The sequence below is a fragment of the Thunnus albacares genome, chromosome 12 (assembly GCF_914725855.1).
Source record: "Thunnus albacares chromosome 12, fThuAlb1.1, whole genome shotgun sequence".
Taxonomy (NCBI): Eukaryota; Metazoa; Chordata; class Actinopteri; order Scombriformes; family Scombridae; genus Thunnus; species Thunnus albacares.
Genome location: NC_058117.1, coordinates 10,316,337 through 10,339,888, shown reverse-complemented (window position 1 = coordinate 10,339,888; position 23,552 = coordinate 10,316,337). Strand labels below are relative to the sequence as shown.

General features: G+C 39.6%; 1 protein-coding gene across 3 annotated transcripts; it reads left to right on the top strand.

Annotated features, from left to right (window-relative positions):
* The first annotated feature begins 49 nt into the window (after positions 1-49).
* On the top strand, positions 50-23,234 carry LOC122994257 (polyamine-transporting ATPase 13A3-like). 3 transcript variants are annotated; one of them, XM_044368849.1, is made up of 33 exons: positions 50-476; positions 3,673-3,742; positions 4,296-4,469; positions 5,121-5,300; positions 5,497-5,567; positions 5,735-5,818; positions 6,005-6,074; positions 6,196-6,330; positions 6,585-6,657; positions 6,888-7,019; positions 8,321-8,488; positions 9,815-9,972; positions 10,160-10,348; positions 12,196-12,257; positions 12,968-13,118; positions 13,409-13,531; positions 13,624-13,641; positions 13,770-13,920; positions 14,068-14,188; positions 16,191-16,315; positions 16,472-16,635; positions 17,260-17,391; positions 17,492-17,571; positions 17,693-17,735; positions 18,037-18,146; positions 18,664-18,760; positions 19,350-19,422; positions 19,563-19,740; positions 20,329-20,510; positions 20,996-21,084; positions 21,285-21,365; positions 21,645-21,740; positions 22,429-23,234. In XM_044368849.1, the coding sequence occupies exons 2-33, from the start codon at positions 3,692-3,694 to the stop codon at positions 22,609-22,611; spliced, it is 3,744 nt and encodes a 1,247-aa protein (XP_044224784.1). In that variant the 5' UTR covers positions 50-476; positions 3,673-3,691; the 3' UTR covers positions 22,612-23,234. The 3 variants fall into 3 exon arrangements, with proteins under 3 accessions (XP_044224784.1, XP_044224785.1, XP_044224786.1); XM_044368850.1 differs by lacking the exon at positions 13,624-13,641; XM_044368851.1 differs by lacking the exon at positions 21,645-21,740.
* The last annotated feature ends 318 nt before the right edge of the window (positions 23,235-23,552 follow it).

Here is a 23,552-nt window from a genome sequence, read left to right as displayed (position 1 = left end):
GTTATTCCAGGACTTCCTGAAATCTCAGCCAAAGGAAGGATTTCTTCTCTGCCACTGACCCGCAGTAACACCAGTGTCTCAACTAAACATGACATATTCTCCAACATCTGGACAGAGAAAACAGTGAAGGGCCTACACACATTAATATGTTCACTGCTGCCTGCACACGTCGCTTGAGTTCCCCGATTTGTTCCAAGTTGTAGAAATTCAGCCCAGACTCAGCTAGTGTCCTCCAATGACCTCACATCCTGTTTTCCGCACTTCCTTCTGAATGGACCGGTTTGGGACGGTCCTGCCACAGCGCAGCGTGGATCTCTGTTGTGTCGGCGCGTTTCTGCAGACACATGCTGTTAGATCCGCGCTGTTCAGCAGGCTGCAGAGGGCAGCAAGCAGGCTGTGAATGCGGACAGTTTCAACGATTTACTTACCCAACTATGAAACGTCTGACGTGTTGGTAAAGAAGAGAAGAGACATCGGTAAGCTTTTTGCTGTGCGTCAATTTGTGTTAGTTTACTCGGTGATTATGGTGTTTGTGGTGGTTTTACTGGCAGGTAAAGTAAAGACGCTCCATCTCAGCTCAACAGCAACTTGTGAGACGATTATATGAGTGTATTATGTTGGTAAAAGTTACAGACTTCTACTAAAAGTAGCTTTAGGCTGTATTCACGTGTAGTTTGTATAAGTTGTAGGGTTTCTTAAAAGTAACACATTTGTAACCGGTGGTAGAAAATAACTAAGCACATTTACTCAAGTACTGTGTATAAGTACAGTTTTGAGGTACTTGTACTTTACTTGAGTATTTCCATTTTATGCTCCTTTCTACTTTCTACTCCACTGTACTTATCTGACAGCTTTAGTTACTTTTCAGATGAAGATTTGACATAATGGATAATATAATAAGCTTTTAAAATACAACACATTGTTTAAGATGAAACCAGTGGTTTACAACCTTTTTGGCTTTTGACGTCTTACATAAAGCAGTGTGTAGTCAGGTTCACATTTCACATGTCTATGAGTTGTTAACAGCTCCACCAAATAATGATTTTTCCCTCTAAAGTTCTCACATGGTTTCATTTCAATAAATGTTCAAATAATCCAATATTTCACCAAAAATCAAAGATTAGAGAAAAAGTCCAAAAACTGAAAACAGATTTGTGTATCAGAACTTTGTTTTCTCTTCTTTTCTCTCCCATTAATCATCTCACAACCCCTCAGATTTATCTGGTGACCCTTTGGAGGGGCCCAACCCCTAGTTTGGGAACCACTGGACTAAACTAGCTAACTGTATATAAAGTAGTTGAAACTAGCTCCACCTCCAGCAGCTACAACAGTATCATGTTGCTTACACACTGATGCATACACAGCATTAATAATCTAATGATGTCATACATAACATATCAGTCAGAGGAACCAAATCACTACTTTTACTGCAATACTTTAACTACATCAAGCTGATAATACTTATGTACTTTTACTTAAGTAGGATTTTTCATGCAGGACTTTTACTTGTAATGGAGTATTTTACGTTACTGTATTGGTGCTTTTACTTAAGTAAAGGATCTGAATACTTCTTCCATCTCTGTTTTTTATTGAATATATGATTGTTCAGTGTCTTAACGTAAATATCCACCACCTTGAACTTTTTGTTTTATTATTTTTCAACTTTGAATTATTTTATGACACAATAACTTTCATTATATAATTGTTAATAATGATATTAAAGTCCAAATTAGTACACAAACATAAAATTGCATAAGTATTGACACCCTTCAAGTCAATATTTAGTTAGAGTAGTACACAGTACAGCCGTTACAGCCTGGAGGATAGGATCTGTCAGCTTTGCAAATTTGCTGCAAATTTTCCACCTTGTTTTTTTTTTTTTTCCCAAAATGTCTGTGTAAACTTCTGTCAGCTGCGTGGCCTCCCTGCCTGAATAACAATTCTGAAGTCCAGCCACAAATTCTGGATGGATTAAGGTCTGGACTTAGATTTGGCTGCTCCAAGACTTAAACATTGTTGTGTTGCAGTCATTCCTTTGTAGCTTTGGCTTTATGTTTGGGATCTTTGTCTTGCTGGAAAAATAATTCTTATCCCAAGTTTCTCCTGCAGACTGCAGCACCTTTTCCTCTTTTCTCTGTATCTTGTTGTATTCATGTCACCCTCTACCATCAAGTCCTGCTTCAAAGAAACAGCTTGATGCTGCAACCACCTGGGTTCATAGTGGGGATGGTGTGTGTCTGGTGATGTTGAAGCCTAAACTGAACACAGTATAACAGATAAAAGTCTCAGTTTTGGTCTCATCAGCCCATAAAATCATCATATTTTCGGTGTGTCATTGTAAATGGTGTGAGTGCTTATGTGTTATATGATTCTATGATTCTATGATTATTATATTATATGATTATACTTCATTTAGATCCATTTGTTTTCACTTTGGCATTATTTAAATAGTATTTTTCTCTTCTAAGTGTCAACAAGTAACTGATTCAGTTGTAAAACAGAACACGAGAGTCCAAAGGGGCTGTATATGTCATAAAATATGTCAGAGATGTTAAAAAGTAGAGTGCTTTACTTTCTTCTGTCTGGTGTCTTTGTCAGATTTGCAGGATTGTCTTTGTGTTCACAAATGACGGTGCTTATTGAGCGGTCAGATCAGATGGACTGTCAGTCAAAGGTTACTGTGGGTGTAACTGTTATTGGACATGATCTTGTGTGCATGGTGCAAAGGTTCTAACATATTACAGCCTACACTGCACTGTGTCATTGTTTAACACCACAACAATATATCACATAGTGGTCACATTTATTGTGCAACATTAATTAAAGCCGTCACTAAAGTTGTCAATAGAGTTGCCACATTTTGCAGATCAGATGTTTTTTATACATTCAGCACAACATGGTAAAGTGTAGGATTTAAACTAGAGTGAATACAACTTGATAATCAGCTTTTTTGATACGATGAAAAAAAGAAATCAACTGCAATCAAGTGAAAGTGAAGCTAATTTGGTTGTATTTGTGGAGAAATATTTGAAATATGTGGAGTTTTGAACCTGTCCTGAGAAAAACTGATGTGGACTGGATTAATATTTGCAGTAACCAAATGATACAGTAGCATTTTAGTATTTCACTTTTCCCCGTCAGCGAATGTCCTTGGAAGTTCATGAGTCAACAATATCAGGAACAAGAGCGTAAGAAGGAAGAAGGTAGGTGACGGATAGTCAGCAGAGGCTTTGAACGCTGTCTTGTGGCTTCCATGAGGCAGGTACGTGTTGCGGTTCAGACAGGTTTCTACTTGCCAGAGAGACCTTTCTTCCTTATAGGCAGCTCAATATTTACTAAGTAGGTTAGGATAAGGTAAGGATTGTTGCTGCTATACTCGGAGGTGCATGTTATAATAAAAAATGTAATCTCACATTCCACTTCTCCTGAATATTAACTTGTATGATAGAAAAGTAAATGAATCACCGACAGCCTTTACCTGTTTGAGCGGTTTTTGCTTCAGAAACCATAAAACTAAATCCCGTGAAGCACCTTGACCGAGATTGAAGTTGCAACACCTTCGCTGACCACATGGCGTTGAAGACTTCCTTCTGTGATAAGAAAGTTTCTGCAGTTAAAACACCTGTTGGAAATATAGTGTATGATGTGTTCTGTCTTTCTTTTTCTTTGTAGTTGTTGCACTTAAGACAGAATGAAGATCAGAGAGGTGAAGATCATCAACCAGGGCCTGGAGGATGAGATGGTAAATATCACTTCCCATTTTAGCGCCACCCTCCACGTGTTCATTTCTGTTCTGCTGGAGAATTCATCACCACTTATTTTGCAATGCAAGTGTTATGAAGTTTTTGGAGGGAAACAGAGGCCGGCTGTCAATAACGAAATCATTTCGAGATGTTAATTAACTATGTTATTATGTATTATTATTTAATGTGGGCACAGAACAATAACACATTCCTGGTTCACTTCTGGTGGAAACATCACAAAAAGGAACAGTGCAGGATGGAGAATTCAAAGTGACATGGTTGATAGACCGATGAAATAAGTTAATTTGTAAGTAAATTGTTGGGACCATGTGTCACAATGCTCAAACTTTTGGAGATTTGAATTAACTCAATCATGTCACTACACAAATAAAAAAACTAGCATAAAAGTTTAGATTGACTGGTCTGAGGCTGATGTAAGAGGAAAAGCGTTGTCACTGTCACATTACATTTCTGCTTTTTTTAAAATCTACCTTCTGTATCAAACCACACAGCAGTGTGTTCGTCTGTTCATGTGAGTGTGTTTCTGTGCAGGAGGTGTGGGGGTACCGGCCCTGTCTGTGGAAGATGATCCTGGTGGGTGTCGGCTCTGTTTGCTCCGGTGGTCTCCTGCTGCTGCTGCTCTACTGGCTGCCCGAATGGGGCGTCAAAGGCACCTGCACACACACCTCGCTGAGGGACGCACACACACTTCTGCTCAGGACCACGGTAGAGAAACAGCAGACCTTACTTTCCTTCTCACACATTTGACTTGTTCGTTATTTCTGTCATACACTGTTTCCATACTAGAAAATTATATGTACATATTTGTCGATGAGGCACTTGACAATGAATGAAATGTCAGGGGATCACAAGAATTCATCCTGAGAAGCACATGAATGTCTGTAGCACACAATCCATCCAATAGTTGTTGAGATGTTTCATTAAAAATCAAAAATGTGAAGCTGCTGGTGGTGATAGAGGAAAAGTCAGGGGACCATCAAAGTCAGTAGGATTTATCCTCTGGGGACAATGAATGCCTGTAAAATCCATCCTACAGTTGTTGAAATATTTCAGTCTGAACCAAAGTGGTGGTTCAACGGACAAACCAACGACACCCATAGAGCCACGACACTAGCAAACTAAAACGTTTAAGATTTAATTCACTTTCTCTCTGAGTACACACACACGTGACTCTATCGCCTCCTTCTAAGAATTATGAGTTCACTCTCGTGAAGTGAACCACTCCGCTGCACACAAATCATCCTGACATTTGTTACATTCTTTGGCACACGTACAGTAATATTACATCATGAATGATAAATTCAGTCTCTTCTCACATCCAAGGAAATAAAGTAATTCTCTATATGGTTCTCACAGGATGAGTTCAAGCAGTGGTTTCGGGCCAAAGTACATGTGATGTTTGCTCCAGGGAAGACACCCTTCGACAGTGTGGATCTGCAGTCCATGGCTCACCTACCAAATGGAGATGGAGACCACAGCGTTGGTGCTGTAGATGACGAGCATCATGGGAAATTTGCATATAGTGAGCCTGTTCAGGTATATCAATGGGAATCTGGTTTTCATCATCATCTCGAGTCCGGATTAATTTTCTTGATCATAAATGGCTGATTTGAGCAAAGACACACTATTTAAGTTGAGAGTCTAGATCAGTGATTGGCTTATTTTGAATCATCAGTCGGAATCTAACCACCTCCTCTCCTCTCCTCTTCTCCTCTCCTTTCTTCTCCTCTAGATCCACTACTTCACCCACCACAGCACTAAATACTACTGGAATGATGTGATACACAACTTTGAATTGTACAAGTAAGAGCCTCACGGGAAATCACTGTGCTATGAACTGTCTTATATTAAAAAAATGTATTGATAATTTGTATAACTTCTATTAATGTGACCAAAATACTTGGTACAGTTCATTTCTGACTGTTGCTCTGCACAACTAGAGTAGAAATAAATGTGTGTGACCTTTCTAGAGGCTTGGAGGATGTGAAGGTGAGCTGTGAAAACGTCCACTCCGACCACAGTGCCGGACTCTCTAAAACACTGGAGGACTACAGGTACACACATGCTTTTGTTTTCTTATTTCACTCGCTAATATATAAAACTTAGTTTCTCAAATGAATTGAAGAGGAAGTACCAGGTCTTACAAGCTGCAGTAAGGTGTTAAGTCTCGTGATGCGTGCTTGCCCACAGGTATGTGGTCATATTAACGTTAAAAGCTGCTTTAAATTATTTCTCAACAGGAGGTTGTTTTTTGGGGAGAATGAGATCGCAGTAAGAGTGCCTTCTTTATTCAAGCTCCTCATAAAGGAGGTGAGTGTTGAGCTCTTCTTGTAATATCAGTTCTGACACCGTTTCTCTTAGCGTACCAATAAAGTCATCATTGCTGTCTGTTAAACATTCAACAGTATGTTTCTTTCTCTTCTACCATCAGGTGTTGAATCCTTTCTACATCTTCCAGCTCTTCAGTGTTATTCTGTGGAGTGCGGAGGACTACTACTATTATGCTACAGCCATAGTTTTCATGTCTGTCATTTCAATAGCTACCTCACTGTATACAATTAAAAAGGTGAGTCATGTTTGATCCCAGAAAAAAAAGTGTGAAGTGAGGAGATACAAAAAACATAATGGCAGCTTTTGGTGTAATTCCCTTCCTCTTATAGTGTTTATTCTGCCTGTTGAAATGAAAATTAAATGTTTCCTGTTATAATTTCTTTGGTTTTAGGGTGTCATTTCCTCACTGGGATGTTTTGTATTGTCTAGTGACATTTTGGTGTGTATTTCCAGATGTATTTTTCTCACTCTTTGTCTGTTTTATTTCAGCAATATGTGATGCTACATGACATGGTGGCAGCGCACAGCGTGGTTCGTGTTTCAGTGTGCAGAGGAGATAAAGGCATGTTTTCCTTTTTGATTATAACGCAGTGCTACAGACCACATTAGTGTTATAATGTTTATATCATTAAATTATGACGTGTGTAGAGTAAATAGTATTATGTCATATTACTAGACTGTCCCTCTTTACTTTTTTGTTATTCAGTAATAGAATAATTGGACTATTGATCTCTGCAGAGACGGTGTGTTTGATATAGTTTTCAGTGTCCTCTTTCTTGATCTTGATCATAGATGTTGAACAGGCCATGTCGACTGAGCTTGTGCCTGGTGATGTCATCGTTATTCCAGGGAATGGGATGATCATGCCCTGCGATGCCGTGCTCGTCCATGGAACCTGCATTGTCAACGAGAGCATGTTGACAGGTTGTAGTTCCAGCTTATACTTTACAAGAAGCAGTTTTATTTATTTGACAAACAAATCGTAAGTAAACATGTACTTACTAGCTTTTTCCGGAGCTTTTCAGTGCAACTCATGGTTTTCATCAGCGATCTGTTTTTTTTTTGATTGAAAGCTCCGGTAAAAGCTAGTAAATGGACCTTGTGTTCAGTTTTTTTTGTCAAACTATTACTTCCAAGATGAAGAATGAATTTTCACACTCAACTGTCTTCGTTCATTTTTAAAAACATTTTTTTAATCTTGTCCTCAGTTCACATCACACCCAGATTGTACCTTTGACCTGCGTCTTTATCACTATAGCCAGCTGATGTGTCTTAGTACTTCTACTACTACTACTACTACTACTACTAATAATAATAATAATGGATATCTTTCATAAATAATAATCCAACACAGTCAACTATGTTATTAAAGTCACAGTGGACTATCTCTGTGTGTTATCGTAACGTAGACCATCCATACAGAACATACTGATGAGAGGAATAGAGCATCAGGGTTTCCACACAGAATTAAACCAAAACTGCCGAATCAAAGTTGATAAAAATAGAGCATGAAAAGAGCTGATCCGTGCAGCTTGTTGGTGATTTACCACTGGCGCTAATGTCTCTGTAGCATTTTGATATATGATATAATTCCTTTTGGAAGATAAATGTTGGTCTCACAGATGAAATCTAACAATTGTAGCTGCCACATTAGTTTGTCTGAATGTAAAGTGAAGCTTCATGTTTTTACTGGACAGAACAACAGCGCTGCCTCTGAGGTTCTATATGTACAGGTATCACCACGTTTCAATAAATATAAATGTATTAAAATGAACAGAAAAGTCTATATTAAATTTTGTTTTATTTTATTAAGCTATATAACAGTTTGGATTTTTATTTTAGCTACATTATAGACTGAATAACAATTTACTGCATCTCTCATTCAGTGAGGTCATTTTTTGTGAGAAAAAGTGTTAGTTGAGCTTTGAGTTGAGATATTTTGTCACAGTGCAGTCAGGTAGTTGTGTTGAAGCTGAGCTGCTGCTGTCAACAAGTACGCTGCTGTTCCAACTGAAGAATGACCGGACTGCGTCCTCCCATCTTTGGCAGTTTGCACTCTCGAGTCAAACTTGCCAAGTCCAAACTAGCAAGTTAGCAAGTCTGAACTTGCTGTATTGAGAAAGCCCCTATGTCAAATTAGCTTTAGTCAAACTATATGCTAGGTTTCGACCTAGTCTTGTTTGTTTTTTTTATTGAGTGTCTGTTTGTTCTTCCTTTATCTTCAGGGGAGAGTGTGCCGGTTACTAAGACCAGTCTGCCCAGTTCAGGCGAGGAGGCAGCCATGATCTACAATATGGAGGAGCACAAGAGACACACCCTGTTCTGTGGTACACACGTTATCCAGACCCGCTTCTACGCAGGTGAACTGGTGAAGGCTGTCGTGGTCAGAACAGGTGAGGGAGTGAATTACAGCTGGTTGTGTTGTTGGTGAATAGTTTTGACAGTTCAGCTCTAGTGTACAGACTCACCATACTGGGTTGCACATATTCAGCCGCTACACAGGCTTGACAGGCCCCATGACACTATCAGATTATCAGGCTCTGTTTTAAACTGGTTCCCCTCCTACATCAAACACAGAAGTTTCTTTGTGTCCATTCACAATTTTAAATCACAAGAGTTCCAAATTCTCTCTGGAGTTCCACAAGGGTCAATCCTCGGCCCTCTACCTTTTAATCTATACCTGATCTCATTTAGCAATATCATTAAGAATCATAACATATCCAATCATTCATATGCAGATGACACACAGCTCTATATCTCTCTTTCTCCCAATGACCTTAGCCCAATTGACAACCTGATAAAGTGCATTACAGACATAGATTATTGGATGGCAAAAAAATTCTTACTCCTACCTTTTATCATGCACCCTAAAAGCCAGTGAACAGGTGAGAAAACCTGCATGTCATCCTGGATGCTGACCTTAACTTCGAAAATCACATATCAAAATTATATATCATCATATATATCATCAATCATATATCAAAAGTAAAAAGATTCATATGACAAACCAACTCTGAGAAACTGGGCCACGCATTCATTTTGAACAGATTAGATTACTGCAATGCTCTTTTCACTGAATTATCAAAACATTCAATACAAAGACTTCAACTCATACAGAATTCAGCTGCCAGAGTTCCTATCGGTAGAAGAAAACATCATCACATTACTCCATTACTTCGTTGGCTTAAAATCTTCCTATTGGTTTTTAGGGCACTACATGGTTCAGCTCCCCAGTATATTTCTGACCTGCTCACTGACTATACCCCCATCAGACCTCACTGGTCTTCAGATGGTGGCTTTCTGGTTGTACTCAGAGTGAGATCAGGAGCTGGTAAAGGTGCATTTAGTTACTGTGGACCTGCCCTCTGAAATGATCTGCCTGATGAGCTGTGATCTATAAAAACTGTATCTACATTTAAAGCTCAGCTCAAAACCTTTCTCAGGCCTATGGACACAGTTAGTGTGTGTGGGTGTGTGTGTGTGTATGTATTGTCGGTATGTATAAAGTTGTTTTATTATTATTATTATTATTGTTGTTGTTGTTGTTATACCACTGCATTGCATACGCTTGATGTTTTTGTCTCTTTTTAAATGTAAAGCACATTGAGTTTCTTTGTAATGAAAAGCTCTATAAATAAATCTGCCTGCTTTACAAAATGCTATATAATCAAATGTGATTTGTTAAAAGTGTAACATTCATTATTTACATGTTCCCACAGGGTTTAGTACAGAGAAAGGCCAGCTTGTGCGCTCCATCCTCTACCCCAAACCCACAGACTTCAAACTGTACCGGGATGCTTATCTGTTCCTGCTGTGTCTGGTTGGGGTGGCAGGGATTGGCTTTATCTACACCATCGTCCTCAGTATCATGAACAAGGTATCACTTCTCTAATAGAGGCAAAATTTTTATTTTTTATGAATGCGTGTAAGCTTTTTTAGAATAAAAATGTGGATTTGTTTTGGCTGTTTCTCCCAGTTATTTAGTGCCTAACATTTCAGAAATTATTTTTTAAATCTGTTCTGTGTTACATGTCAGTTTTTGGTTTCTTCTCAATCCCGTCCAGGTTCCAGCTCACACTATCATCATTGAATCTCTGGACATCATCACCATCACTGTGCCCCCTGCCTTACCGGCAGCCATGACAGCTGGTATTGTGTACGCGCAGCGGCGTCTGAAGCAAGTTGGCATCTTTTGCATCAGCCCTCAGAGGATCAACATGTGTGGTCAGCTTAACCTGGTTTGCTTTGACAAGGTAGTTTAATCCATCCACAGCTATCAGGTCATAAAATGTGATTGTATTTGCTACTTAGGAATTTAAGAAATGCAATTTATGAAGATGAATCTCAGGGTCAGTATTAATCAAGCATCTCACCGAACTCTGCTTGACTTTGACTGAATAAAATCTTGACTCAGACTGCGTGAAAATTAGTTAGGAAGCATCCAAACCCACTTCCCAGTTCAAGAACAAGTTCTTGTTTGACTTAATTTCACGGTTTATGACAGTTCTGTGGATCTGCTTGCATGCATTTAAGACGTAAATGCTGTAGTATTGATTTACTTAGAAAACATCCTAATCTATAGTTCCAGCAATGATACTGTTATCCATGTCTTTGAAATATCAGAGGAAGCTGCCTGTAGCATTAAATGTTCTTTTCATAACATCACATCTAGTGAGCAGGGAGTTAAGTTTGATTTTGTTAAGGTAATAAGAGCAATCAAAGTAAAGCTGAAATGAGTAGCCAACATAAAATTAATTTGTAACAATTTTTACCAGTTAATCATTTAAGTCATTTATAGCCATGCTAGTGGGGAAGCTGTAATGTCACTTGGTTGGTCAGTTGGTTATGGTCCACCATTTTGGCCCAGACTGAAATATGTCAACAACTATTAGACATTTATGGTCCCAAGTGGATAAGGTTTACTGATGTAGGTGATTCTCTGACTTGTGCTCAGCACCAATACTATACCTGTAAAACTATTCCCGTCAGCCTCAGCTGGACTTTGTATTTAGTGCTGATTAGAAAATGTTGGCATGCTAACATACTAAAACAAAGCAAACTCAAAGCCACAGAAACCTTGATATTTTTAGATTTTAGATAATGTTCCATTAAACTTTTAAACATTTTCACTCATATAAACAGCTGCTACATGTGTTTTATCACAGAACTCTGACTCTGAATAATAATTGGAAAAGGAAAAAAAAAGTTTCTGAACTGATATGTTTGTTTGGTTTACAGTCAATATATAAATCAGAGCTTTCATAAGTCTGACTTTCCCATTTGCAATTGTTACTTGGATGTTGATGTGAAAGCTATAAACAAGTTTAAAGCTTGTAATTAAAATAACTGATTTGACATGAACACAGCTTCAACCTACTGAACTCAGTGCACTGTCGGTCTCAATCTACTCGGATGACAGGAGGGGCTGATTTATTGGAGTAGAGCCTAGATCTTTTGTTGGTGGAAACCGCCCCAAATGGTACAAAAAGTAGCCAAAATTATCACGACCCGCAAGAGAATTTTTACCCGCCCAATTAAATAAAAAGTAGCCCAGTTAAGTGGAAATCTGCCAACACTGCTGGAAACTTGTGTCAGACATTCTTCACTACTTTCTGACATTTTGTAGAGCCAATGGTTAACCGAGAATGTAATTTGCAGATTAATTTAAAATGAAAATAATCATTAGTTGCAGCCATAAATTAAAGTTTAGGTTTGTAATTGTTCAGATGGTTGGCTGTGTGTCTAAACTCCTTACATCTTGAATGTGTTGTTTTAACTTGTCTTTGCATAGTTGACAGTTGATTTATTTTGTGGTCAGGTTATAAATACAGTATGTGTGCATGTTGTTGCATTAACATGTCAGAACTGAGAGAGAACTCTCTCTGATTACTGGTATAGATGAATAAAAGATGTCAAATAAGTTCATTAAATCCTTTTAGCTTCATGATGTAAAAATAGGTCTAAATTTCCCTCCCTCTAATCGTTTTGGGCTTTTAGAGGGATTTATTTGGGCTAGTATTCCTCCTCTGAGGCGTAATTAATACGGCCAGGGTTGATACATCTTAATGTGCATTGTTAATGGTCTGTATTTTTCCTTCAGACTGGTACTCTCACAGAGGATGGTTTGGACTTGTGGGGTATTCAGAGAGCAGAAGATGGCAGGTAGGCAAATATTGTTGTAGTGCAATAGTTTTACTGTAATCGATTAGAAGAAACCAGATTTTTGGATTTTTAGATCTGAAAAGGAATTTTCATACCATTACTAGGTTACTTTTTCCTTTTAAATTCCTCAAGAGTGTATTTTTGTCCATCTGTTTTCATCCATCACATGTATAGGTGTGGATGTGTTAAAGGATATCTTTTATCTTTTAACCACCTTTGTGTAGAGGAGACATTCCCCAAGCATCTGTTTTTCAGATCATTTTCATAAAAAAACATTTTTAGCCACATGGAGCTTTATTTTTTTCAGGATATCTAATAGTCTTTTAATAAAAGTGATGTGTTGCTGTAAAGCTGAGATAAGACGACTGCAACTCCACAAAACAAACTGCAACAACTGGAGAGAAAAATATATTCACCAAAGTCTAAATTTCCAAGAGGTCTGTTCACAGAAATGGATATAAAAGCACTATTTTGTCCTCTGGAGTTGCTATCATCATTTATTCCCACTGGATGTTTTGATTCTTATCTCTCTTCGGAAAATGGATTCTTGTTTGTCTGGAAAATAATATTTTTATGGAGTTTCCACATGATGTCATTAGTAACCACATAAGCACTTATATAATCGTATATTTAATTATTGTTGGCAATTTGCTCTTTTCATACTCACAAACAGTCTAGTTGTTGAGTTTGTTCCTCCCTCTTCATTACAGCTTTTCTCCTCCGGAGTCTGAGGCAGCTAAAGAGAGTCTGGTGAACACTACATTTGTGGCCTGCATGGCCGCCTGCCACTCACTGACCAAGATAGAGGGTGAACTTTCTGGAGACCCTTTAGACCTCAAGATGTTCAGCGCCACCGGCTGGGTAAGGAACAGAGAGCGTCTACACCCAACATGCTTAGACACAGGCACCTTTAAGCAGCACGGATACCAGTCTGTACATGAATTATGCAGCACCCTGCTTGTCGCCTTGGCAGAGCAAGCTCCTCTTGGCTAATATGGTCCAAGCGTGGTATCATGGAGACCCCTGAAAGGCAGAAAATGCCTTTGGAACTGAAGCTCAGTTTCTGTCACACCAGACACAGTGTACTAGAGTAAATAAGCTCAATGCGTTTTTTAAGATATCACAATAAATCTTTGTTATTTTTTGTTCAGATCCTGGAAGAGCCCACAGAAGAAGAGACTGCACTCCACAATCCCATAATGCCCACCGTTGTGCGACCTCCGAAGCAAGTCGTCCCTGAAGCCAATCAGAACAATCCACTAACTCAGAATCTGGTACAGTTACTATTTACTGATCAGTGCATTTGTTTATGCTTGTGAACTAGTGTTAAGAATTAAGTTGTCATTCAATCCTTCTTTTTGTGCAGGAGCTGTCTGAGTTATCAGTAAGTTGTCTTTTTAAACTATGTTTGGCATTTCTCTTCCAAAACATAATTCTTCAATTCAAAATGTGAAAGAAAAACTGATTTGAAAGTTTAGTTGATTCTGACAACATGCGACTTTTACTCCTTAGTCCTGTGAGATCGGTATTGTGCGCCAGTTCCCCTTCTCCTCAGCACTGCAGAGAATGAGTGTGGTGGTCAGGAGGCTGGGGGAAAAACACATGGATGCCTACCTGAAAGGGGCACCAGAGATTGTGGCCAGCCTCTGCAAACAGCACACAGGTTAGACACTCTTGTCCTGTATCTTAAAGGTCAGGATGGGACTTCCTGCCTCTCCTCCCTGCCTATAAAATAAATAATGCACTCAGCTAATAAAGGCCAGACTTGCTAACCTAGCAGCTGACCTCTGCTGTGTTTGACTCTCTTCAGTCCCGCAGAGTTTCACAGAAACTCTGGAGACCTACACCAGGCAGGGCTTCAGGGTTATTGCCCTGGCATATCGACAGCTGGAGTCCAAACTCTCTTGGCACAAAGTCCAGAGCCTTGGCAGGTACGCTTCCCTCCACAGATAAAACTGTTGCACTGTTGCACTGTTACACGTCATGTCAGTACATGTGGGTATAAAAACATCCCGCCTTGGAATGTGGTAAATCTTTAAAAGAATGTAATTGCTCATGTAGCTTGTATTTCCCATTTTGATGTCTGGAGGGCTTAGTTCATCTGATAATGGGACAAACATAGATCATATGACATGAAGTTCAAATATTTGCAGTCCTGCTTCAAAACAGTGTGAGAGCAGAAAATGTTCCAGCTGTGTAAAACATGAGCAAATATCAGGTTTTGGTGTCAGGCCCTCAGGATGAACCTCTAAGCTATTTGCTAGACTCACTATTTTGCAACAATATAATACAGGGAGAAATCCATTAAAGGAAAAACACTAAAGACATAAGTCTCTGTCTTTCATATGCAATGCAGCCACAGTATTCTGTTTATAGTGCAGCTCCCCAAGAAGAGACTTGAGCTACCCCGAAAAGGTCAAAAGTTCGGGAATGGGTGGATCTCCAAAAAAATAAATCTTCTTCTTTCAGCTGTTCCTCTTAGGGGTCACCACAGCGGATCATCCATTTCCATCTCTTCCTGTCCTCTGCAGCTTCTTCTGTCGCACCAACCACCAACATGTCTTCACTCACCATATCCATAAACCTCCTCTTTGGTCTTCCTCTTTTCCTTTTGCCTGGCAACTCCATCTTCATCCTCTTTCTTCCAGTATAACCAGCATCCTTCCTCCGCACATGTCCAAACCATCTCAATCTCACCTCTCTCAGTTTGTCTCCAAACTGTCCAACCTGAGCTGTGCCTCTAATATACTCATTCCTAATCTGTCTACCCTCATCAATTCTAGCATCTTCAACTCTGCCACCTCCAGCTCTGCCTCCTGTCTTTTCGTCAGTGCCACCGCCTCCAAACCATACAACATAGTCCGTCTCTCAACCCTCTTGTAAACCTACTCTTTCACTCTTGCTGGTACTCTTCTGTCGCACTCCACCCTGCCTGCACTCTCTTCTTCACCTCCCCTCTGCACTCCACGTTACTTTGAATAGTTGACCTCAAGTATTTAAATTCATCCACCTTCACCACCTCTACTCCTTGCATCCTCACCGTTGCGCTGTCCCCCCTCCCATTCACGCACATGTATTCCGTCTTTGTCCTACTGACTTTCATTCCTCTTCTCTCCACTGTATACCTCCACCTCTCCAGGCTCTCCTCAACTTGTTCCCTACTCTCACTACAGATCACAATGTCATCCGCAAACATCATAGTCCACGGAGACTCCTGCCTGATCTTGTCCGTCAACCTGTCCATCACCATTGCAAACAAGAAAGGGCTCAGAGCCAATCATTCCTCATACAATACTACACCTCCTCTCTTGGTACTCTGTCATATACTTTCTCTAGATCCACAAAGACACAATACAACTCCTTCTGACCTTCTCTATACTTCTCCATTAACATTGTCAAATCCAAAAAATACATAATCAACGATTATCTAATAGCATTTCAAATGCTGAAATGAATGATCGCTTTTTTTAAATAATTAGAATTTTGAAAAAATACAGAGACCTGAAAGCCAGTGTAACTCAAACACTGGGTGCAATTTGGGTCAAAAGGAGTGAATGTGATTATAGACTCACTCACCACACAATTAGTGAATTATTTTTGCTAGATTTACAAGCCCACATGACCACTCGATTGAAAGCAACAAATTCATGGCTGTCTCTGGATGTTTGTCTGATAAATGTAGGAAATCATTAACTAATGTGGACAAGGCAGATTAGCAGGAAGGCAGGATGTCAGAAAAGTGAATTACAACTCTTCAACTCATATGATGCAGTGAGCATTATGGATTTATGAGGTCTAATAAGCAAAAGTTAAGTTCTTCATTGTTTTTTACCCTCTGAACTCTGATTCTGTAAAGTGATGTGAAACATATTTGAGTATTTGTGACAAACAAATGGTGGTGAAACGCTGAGATGTATGATCTGTGCCTTTCAGGGACCTGATAGAGACCAACATGGAGTTCCTCGGCTTGATCATCATGCAGAACAAAATAAAAGAAGAGACTGCCGGGGTTTTACGTGACTTGCGACAAGCTAACATTCGCACCTTGATGGTTACAGGTAACCCAGCTTAGTGAATTCACTCACTTATTTCACTTGTTTTCTCTGTGGTTTTAGCAGTAAAGTCTGCTATTAATGACTAAAATCATGAATGTTCGTGTAGAATCAGTGCATTCCTCCTTCCCTTCACTCTGTCTTTGTTTTTGTTTTTGTTAGGTGACAACATGTTGACGGCGATATCAGTGGCTCGAGACTGCGGGATGATACGTCCACATGAGAAAGTCATCATAGCAGATGCTGTGCCTCCAAAGGATTTCCACCCTGCCAGTATCACGTGGCATTACACTGAAAACCCTGTTCAGACTGTCAAGGACGCTCAGGTAAGACAGAAAGTTACAGGTAGAATGTTTGTAACCCACCATCAATCAGGAATAGAGACTTTGGTGGCTCTTTAAAATCTGTATAGTCTGTGCTCTTTCCCATAACTTACTCTCTCTGGTAATTATACCAGCGACAGACACTGTGTATCTGGTACACTGTGGTGAAAGCTGCAGTTCGTTTTGTTCAGTTCTGCTCTCTTAGCATCTGCAGATACTCATATGATGTCATCATCTGTCTTATCAGACCAATTATGCCTTGTATTTGGGTCTGTTTCCTGCCTGTGGCTGTTTCAGAGAGTGTACTTACTCCTGCTAAACTGCTCTGCACTTTGTTACACAGAAGAACTGCATGTTCAGGCTTTTTGCAGTTGTTTGTGCCACTCAAGTTCAAATTAAAATGTTTTCAAATGTCTGAACAAACTAAAGGAATTAAAACTGCAGTGTTAAAAGAAACCACTCAAACATGCTTAGTATGCAAGTATCTTTGATTGAATTCACAGGAAGGTGTCTACAACGAGGGCTGAAAGCAACATTTCTCAGGTTAAATCTGAAGCCTTTAAGTGTGATGTTCTTGTAAAAACTGCTTCATTGTTTTTCTTTTTACGTCTTTCCTCTTGCTTTCAGACTGTGGAGATCAGTCTGGAGGAAGGGCTGTATGATGAGCAGCTGGCTCAGCAGGACCAAAGCTATCACTTCGCTGTGAGTGGCCGAGACTTTGCTGTCATCACTGAGCACTTCCCTCAACTAGTCCAGAAGGTAAAAAGATGACGGGTGAAGTTTAAGTTGATTTCTGTGTGGCTTCATGCTGACTGGATGTTCCTGTAATCCTTTGTCTCTCCACATGGGGGCACTGCAGCTCGTGCTTAGAGCCACCGTGTTCGCCCGAATGGCTCCTGACCAGAAGACTCAGCTGGTAGAAGTCCTGCAGAGCATCGAGTGAGCGTCTCATTTAGTTGTTGAATTCACTTGTTTTAGTTTAGCTGATGAGCTTCATTTCAAGATGATTTCATAGCATCTGCAGCATTTGTTTCATTCACCCAATTCGTTTACCTTCCAGTTACACTGTTGGGATGTGTGGTGATGGTGCTAATGACTGTGGAGTAAGTACTGATGAAGAAGATTTATTTATATGCGCAAATCACAACAGTTTCTGTATAATCTGTTCCTGATTGTAAGGGTGGAGATCAGCTCATTCTGTGCCAAGAACTTCTCTAAATACCTGTGTGTGTGTGTTCAGAATGGCAATAATGTCTATGAGATGGAAAAAGTACTGAAATCCTTAACTCAAGTTTCTTATTAGAATAAATCTATCTCTATTCTGGTTAATAATACCATTAAAGCATTATAGTAATGAATCTCTCTCTCTCTCTCTCTCTCTCTCTCTCTCTCTCTCTCTGTCAGGCTCTGAAGAGAGCTCACAGTGGGATCTCTCTGTCTGAGCTGGAGGCCTCTGTAGCATCTCCCTTCACCTCCTCCACCTCAAACATCTCCTGTGTCCCAAACCTCATCAGGTAGCTGCTCACTGTGATACTTACACTCTGACACAAGATTTGCAGAGGTTGTGGGATTTTAGGAATAGTTTTGAAAGGTGTGCTGCAGAGAGGAAGATCAGGACATGTCCATGGAGGAGTCATTGAAGAAAAGAGAATTTTACATGGCAGAAATAATCCAAAAATACTCCTTCAACTTTTTTTTTAATGATCATTGTTTGCCAAATTCTCCACAGCAGTTCAATTTGTATAGAAGTGTTACGATACACAATACAAGATTCTCAGTTTGATGCACTCATAACTCACTCAGAGGTCTGACAGTTCAAAAAATAATTTTTATATCTCTTTAACTTGAACTTTAATATGCGTTCTTAGTTTTTCCTGTTCCATTTTGGTGCCAACTGGATGAACTGACGCATTGTTCTGAGTTTCAAAATGTGAAATATTGTATGAATTTACATTGTGGTCACAGAAGTTAAATAGCTGCACAAACTGCTGGTCAACTCTGGTTTGTTTTTGATGTTTTGACCTTTCACAGGGAGGGTCGAGCTGCCCTCATTACATCATTCTGCGTGTTCAAGTTCATGGCTCTCTATAGCATCATCCAGTACCTCAGTGTCACGCTGCTCTACTCGGTAAATACACCGTTCTTTCTTGTTTGTACATTTTTGTACATTTGTGTTTCTTTTTTAGCACTGAGTGAGGAATAATATACTATTATTCGAGTGGCTATGAATAAAATGGGATTTGAAGTGTGCGTAAAAATGATTAAGAATTAGATATGTTTGCATCTTTTAGGTTTGACGACAGGCAGCAGGCAAAGCAACATGAATTCATCATGTTATTGTTGCACAGTTAAAGCCAGTGAGTCACAAACGCTGATATGGTTCCCACATGAGATGCAGAGGCTTCATGAGCAGCGTAGACGTGAGAAGCAAGTAGAAGCAGCGCTGAATTTAAAAAGATGTGGGAGTTTTCCATTCAGTGAAACAAAGGCAGCGACTGCAAAGTGACATGTCAGATGTCAATTGTTTTTTTTTTCCTGGGAAAAGTGTCAGTGAAGGCCATCAGTTAAATATATCATGCAACATAGTACATAGTACATCAGAACAGAAATGAATGAGCTGTCTGTCTATTATAGATTAAGAGATTGTCTACTGAGTCGTCTGCTGCTGTGTGACTGTTGTGAATATATTTTGAATTTATGATTAATCTCTTCTACAGATTCTCAGCAACTTGGGAGACTTCCAGTTCCTCTTCATTGACCTTACCATCATTCTTATCGTTGCCTTTACAAGTGAGTAGCATGACGACGTGCACTGGAAAGCTTTTAATCTGTGCTTGAAGTTGAAGCCAAGCTCATGATATACAATACTGACATGCAGTCATTTCCATTCTTGGAAAACAACTTGCTGACTGGTTTGTGTCTGTGTTTAGTGAGTCTGAACCCGGCATGGAAGGAGCTGGTGTGCCAACGCCCCCCGTCCAGTCTCATCTCTGGCCCGCTGCTCTGCTCGGTTTTGACCCAGATCCTCACCTGCATGGTCTTCCAGGTCTTGGCTTTCCTCTTAGTACGACAGCAGAGCTGGTACGAGACATGGACGCCCCTCTCAGAGTGAGTAACATCGATTATTACTAAATAAGCTCTGAAATGAAACGCCTGATTTGTCAAGACAAGCTGTAAATGTCTTTTTTCTTGTCTTGTTGTTTGTCTCTTGTGGACTTCTGTATGCAATTTCTAACACTGAGAAAATCTGACTAAAACAATGGGTCAGTCATGTGCACATGGCAGACATGTCGAGCTGTGTGCTGATTGGCTACACAGTGTGCTGCCTAGTTAATCTGGCTAATATTAGATGAATCCAGCAAAAAAGAAAAAATGTGGATTTAGAAAAAAAAGAGTGAATTTTAAACAAAATCTCTGAATTTTCTCTTGTTTTTAGTCTTCTCCTTCTTGACACACCATAACTTTGAAATGGGGATCAATTAGCCAGCCAGTCAAATGTTATTCATGCACTTTTTGCACAATGTAAGCTGGTTATAGACAAGAACGGAGAAAAACACAAATCAGAAAAAGGTCTGGAAAATATGACCACTAATACTCACATTCTAGCCTTCAGCTTGTTTTTCTCTACATTGCTGACTTATTAAAACAGAAATGTCTATTTAATCTCTGCATTTACTCTCCTCTCTTCTCCCGCAGTGCCTGTAATGTTTCCAGCTACAGTCTCCCTCACAGGCTCAATGTAACAACCTCTCACGACCACAAAAACATCAGGAACTACGAAAACACCACCCTGTTCTACGTCTCCTCCTTCCAGTACTTGGTTGTGGCCATCGTCTTCTCCAAAGGAAAGCCCTTCAGACAGCCCAGCTACAAAAACTGTAGGACTTAGTTTGTATTGTTGAAGCGCTGAGTGATTGACGTGATGTGTATGGAAAGAGCTCAGTATCAGCACAGAATGAGTTGGAATTTGTCAGGCACATTTTAAACTGCTGAGTTTTTTAAAAATGCTAAAAAAAAAAACATTTAGATTTATAAGACATATTTTTAAGTCAGCTGATCGAAAAGTGAACATATTAGTACTTTACTTTTTGTTTACAGTTAGCATTCATTTTAAATTAAGTTCTCCAACTTTGAATTCAGTTTCCTGAAAATGATTATATTATGTAATTCCCAGAATGACAACTGAGAGGCTTCTCTAAATCCAATTGATCACATTAATATGAGCATAAAATATAAATGTTTACAATTACAATCTTTACTGACACTAATCTCTTTCCATATATGTGTGTGTCATGTGCTTGCAAGTTGAAAACAACCATTTGTTCTGTTGTTCCACTAAATTTCTGTGTTTTTGTGTCATAAGGGCCGTTCATGCTGTCCAGCGTCAGTCTGTATTCTTTTCTCTTCTTTATCATGCTGTATCCTATTCCTGCCATCGACAGCTTCCTGGAGGTAAAACTTGTTTTTCTGGATGTTTTTGCACAGGTTGCTCTGAATTATGTAGCGTTTAACATGCTGATTTTAGACTTGAACATCAGAAAAGATAAAGAAACAACGCTGTTTGCGGGAAGCAGTTGAGATGTTGCATGAAGCGATGGAAAGCGTGTGTGTGGTGTATTCAGCGCTCATCCTGTTGCTCTGCCTCCCTTCAGATTGTGTGTGTTCCTCATGACTGGCGCATTACACTGGTCATCATTATCATAATGAATGCGGCCGTGTCTTTCGTGCTGGAGGTACGCTTTAGAGACATCACACCCTACAAGCTCTCTGCTCTCTTTTAGCAAATTTAACTGATCTCTCTCTTTTTCCTTTTGAAAAGCTGTGATTTGCATGCGTTCATTGTTCCCACCGATTCACGATAAATCACTTCCTAATGAATGAAATCAACAAATCATTTTTTTCAATTTTCCATTTAATCTCCAGAGTTATTTCTATTTTTGGTGCATTTCTGTGGCTGTAACTCAATCTTCATGATCAGCTGATTCTCAAGTTCCCACTGAAATCTCCCGTAGATTTTGATCGTTGACATCATCTTGTGGAAGCTAGTTTTCAGAGACAATCGGGGGGTAAATCAGCCCGTCAAGTCCCCCCCCGCTGACACACCTCAGGTTGGCAAGCTTTTGACTTCACTCAGTTTTTATTTTTGTCTGTCACTGTCTAGATAGTAATGCTTTTTGCTTCTCTTGCTTCCTTGCTTTGTATTTTCCATTTACATGTTGTGAATGCATAAATTATTAGTGAATAATGTTAAACTTTGTATTACTCAACAGGTCATCTTTCATTTGACTACATTTTATCAGATTGTTTGAGTTGAAAAGTGTATTAAACCAGTTCTGGCTGATCTTATGAATCCATCACAGTCTTTTCACAGATTTATATTTATTTCTCAACTCTGTTCAATTATCTATGGCGGCCAGAAGGGAGTGCAAAGTAAGAAATACATTGTACAGTGTGACTGACTGTTGTTTGACAAGTTACAGATGCTGCAAACCTGCAAGTTGCTGCACATTTGTCATCAAACACTTGTTATGCTTGAAAAATAAAAATGTTGCAATAATGTTGCAAAAATTCAACATCATCTTACAATCGTCAGCCACTCTCATGTTTTCCTGTAAATTCAAAGAACATATTGTGATTCAATTTGCAATTTGAAAAAAGAACCAAAATAGAGGTGATTTGGTCACATGATTACAGGAAATTAGTTCCTGAAGAGATGTTGTGAAAATATCTATGAAGCTGGCTCACTAACGAACTCTTTCTGTGTCCTACGTTCACACTGAACGTGTACTTTCTCAGATGGCCAATGACCGCTGGGGCTCAGCCTGCCTCTCCTGGTTGTTCTGTAGGAAAAACAAGCCCCCCAGGGTCCTCTACAAGCTTCTGGCCCTGGAGCTGCAGGACGACGCTGAGTGGCCCCCCAGACCCTCCGCTGTCACCTATGCCAGCGCTCCTCAGTCCCACATCTCTGCCCCACTTTGACATCAATGTGACCACCAACCAAACCTGCACAGACTAAACATAAAGCCCCCAACAAATGTGTGCTGACTTAGCTTGAATTGAGCCCAGAGATGTAACGGATGACGAGGCCTCAAACTGTAACAACTGACTGACACTGTGAGCTGCTCAAACATAAAGTTCTCTTACATTTCACCTCATCAAAATGCACAGACACCCTACAACTGGATTTCACCTGTACTGTCACATCAACCTGGTGATACTTGAGCAAGAGGCCTCTGTTAAGATGACTGGATGTCTTAGTAACCACATTGTACTCACTGTTGATGAAATTGGCTGATAGTTTCTCTGTTGGGGTCTAAAAGCACTGGATGAAAGTGAAAACCCAGTCTTCCGCTAATATTATCTGCTGCTAAAATGTGAAAGTTTAAAAAACCACAATAGATGGACCACATGGATTCAAAGAAACATGAGAGTCTTAAGTCTGTTTGCAAGTTTATGAATGTGACTGGTACTGTTGTATTTTATAAGACAGAAAACGGTTTGCTATCTGATTCTTCCTGTGGAAGAGAGACACAGAAATTTCTGGGACCCTTTTTAAATTTTCATCATCAGTCCCCCAGCGTGTGCGTGCGTGCGTGTGTGTGTGTGTGTGTGTGTGTGTGTGTGCGTGCGTGTGTGTGTGCGTGTGTGTGTGTGTGTGTGTGTGTGTGTGTGTGTGTGAGAGAGAGAGAGAGAGACCAAGACTGAGGTTAATGAATAAGAGACTCCAACTTTACCATTTCAGTGTCCCTCGGTTGCATTATAAAATGTTCTTTTACTCAATATATTGCAAGGAATTAATAAGTAACACTAATTGCATCAGTTAAAATCACTAAGGTACTGTACATAACTGATCATGTTTGAATTAATCGATTAAAGCAATTACAATAATCGAAACAAATCAGTGAGACACTTGCTGCTGT

Excerpts from the sequence above, each read along its gene's own strand:
- LOC122994257 (XM_044368849.1), top strand. The coding sequence starts at position 3,692 with ATGAAGATCAGAGAGGTGAAGATCATCAACCAGGGCCTGGAGGATGAG. Across the intron at positions 6,075-6,195 it reads TCAAGCTCCTCATAAAGGAG|GTGTTGAATCCTTTCTACAT; the intron begins GTGAGTGTTGAG and ends TTCTACCATCAG. Across the intron at positions 13,921-14,067 it reads CCTCTGCAAACAGCACACAG|TCCCGCAGAGTTTCACAGAA; the intron begins GTTAGACACTCT and ends GACTCTCTTCAG.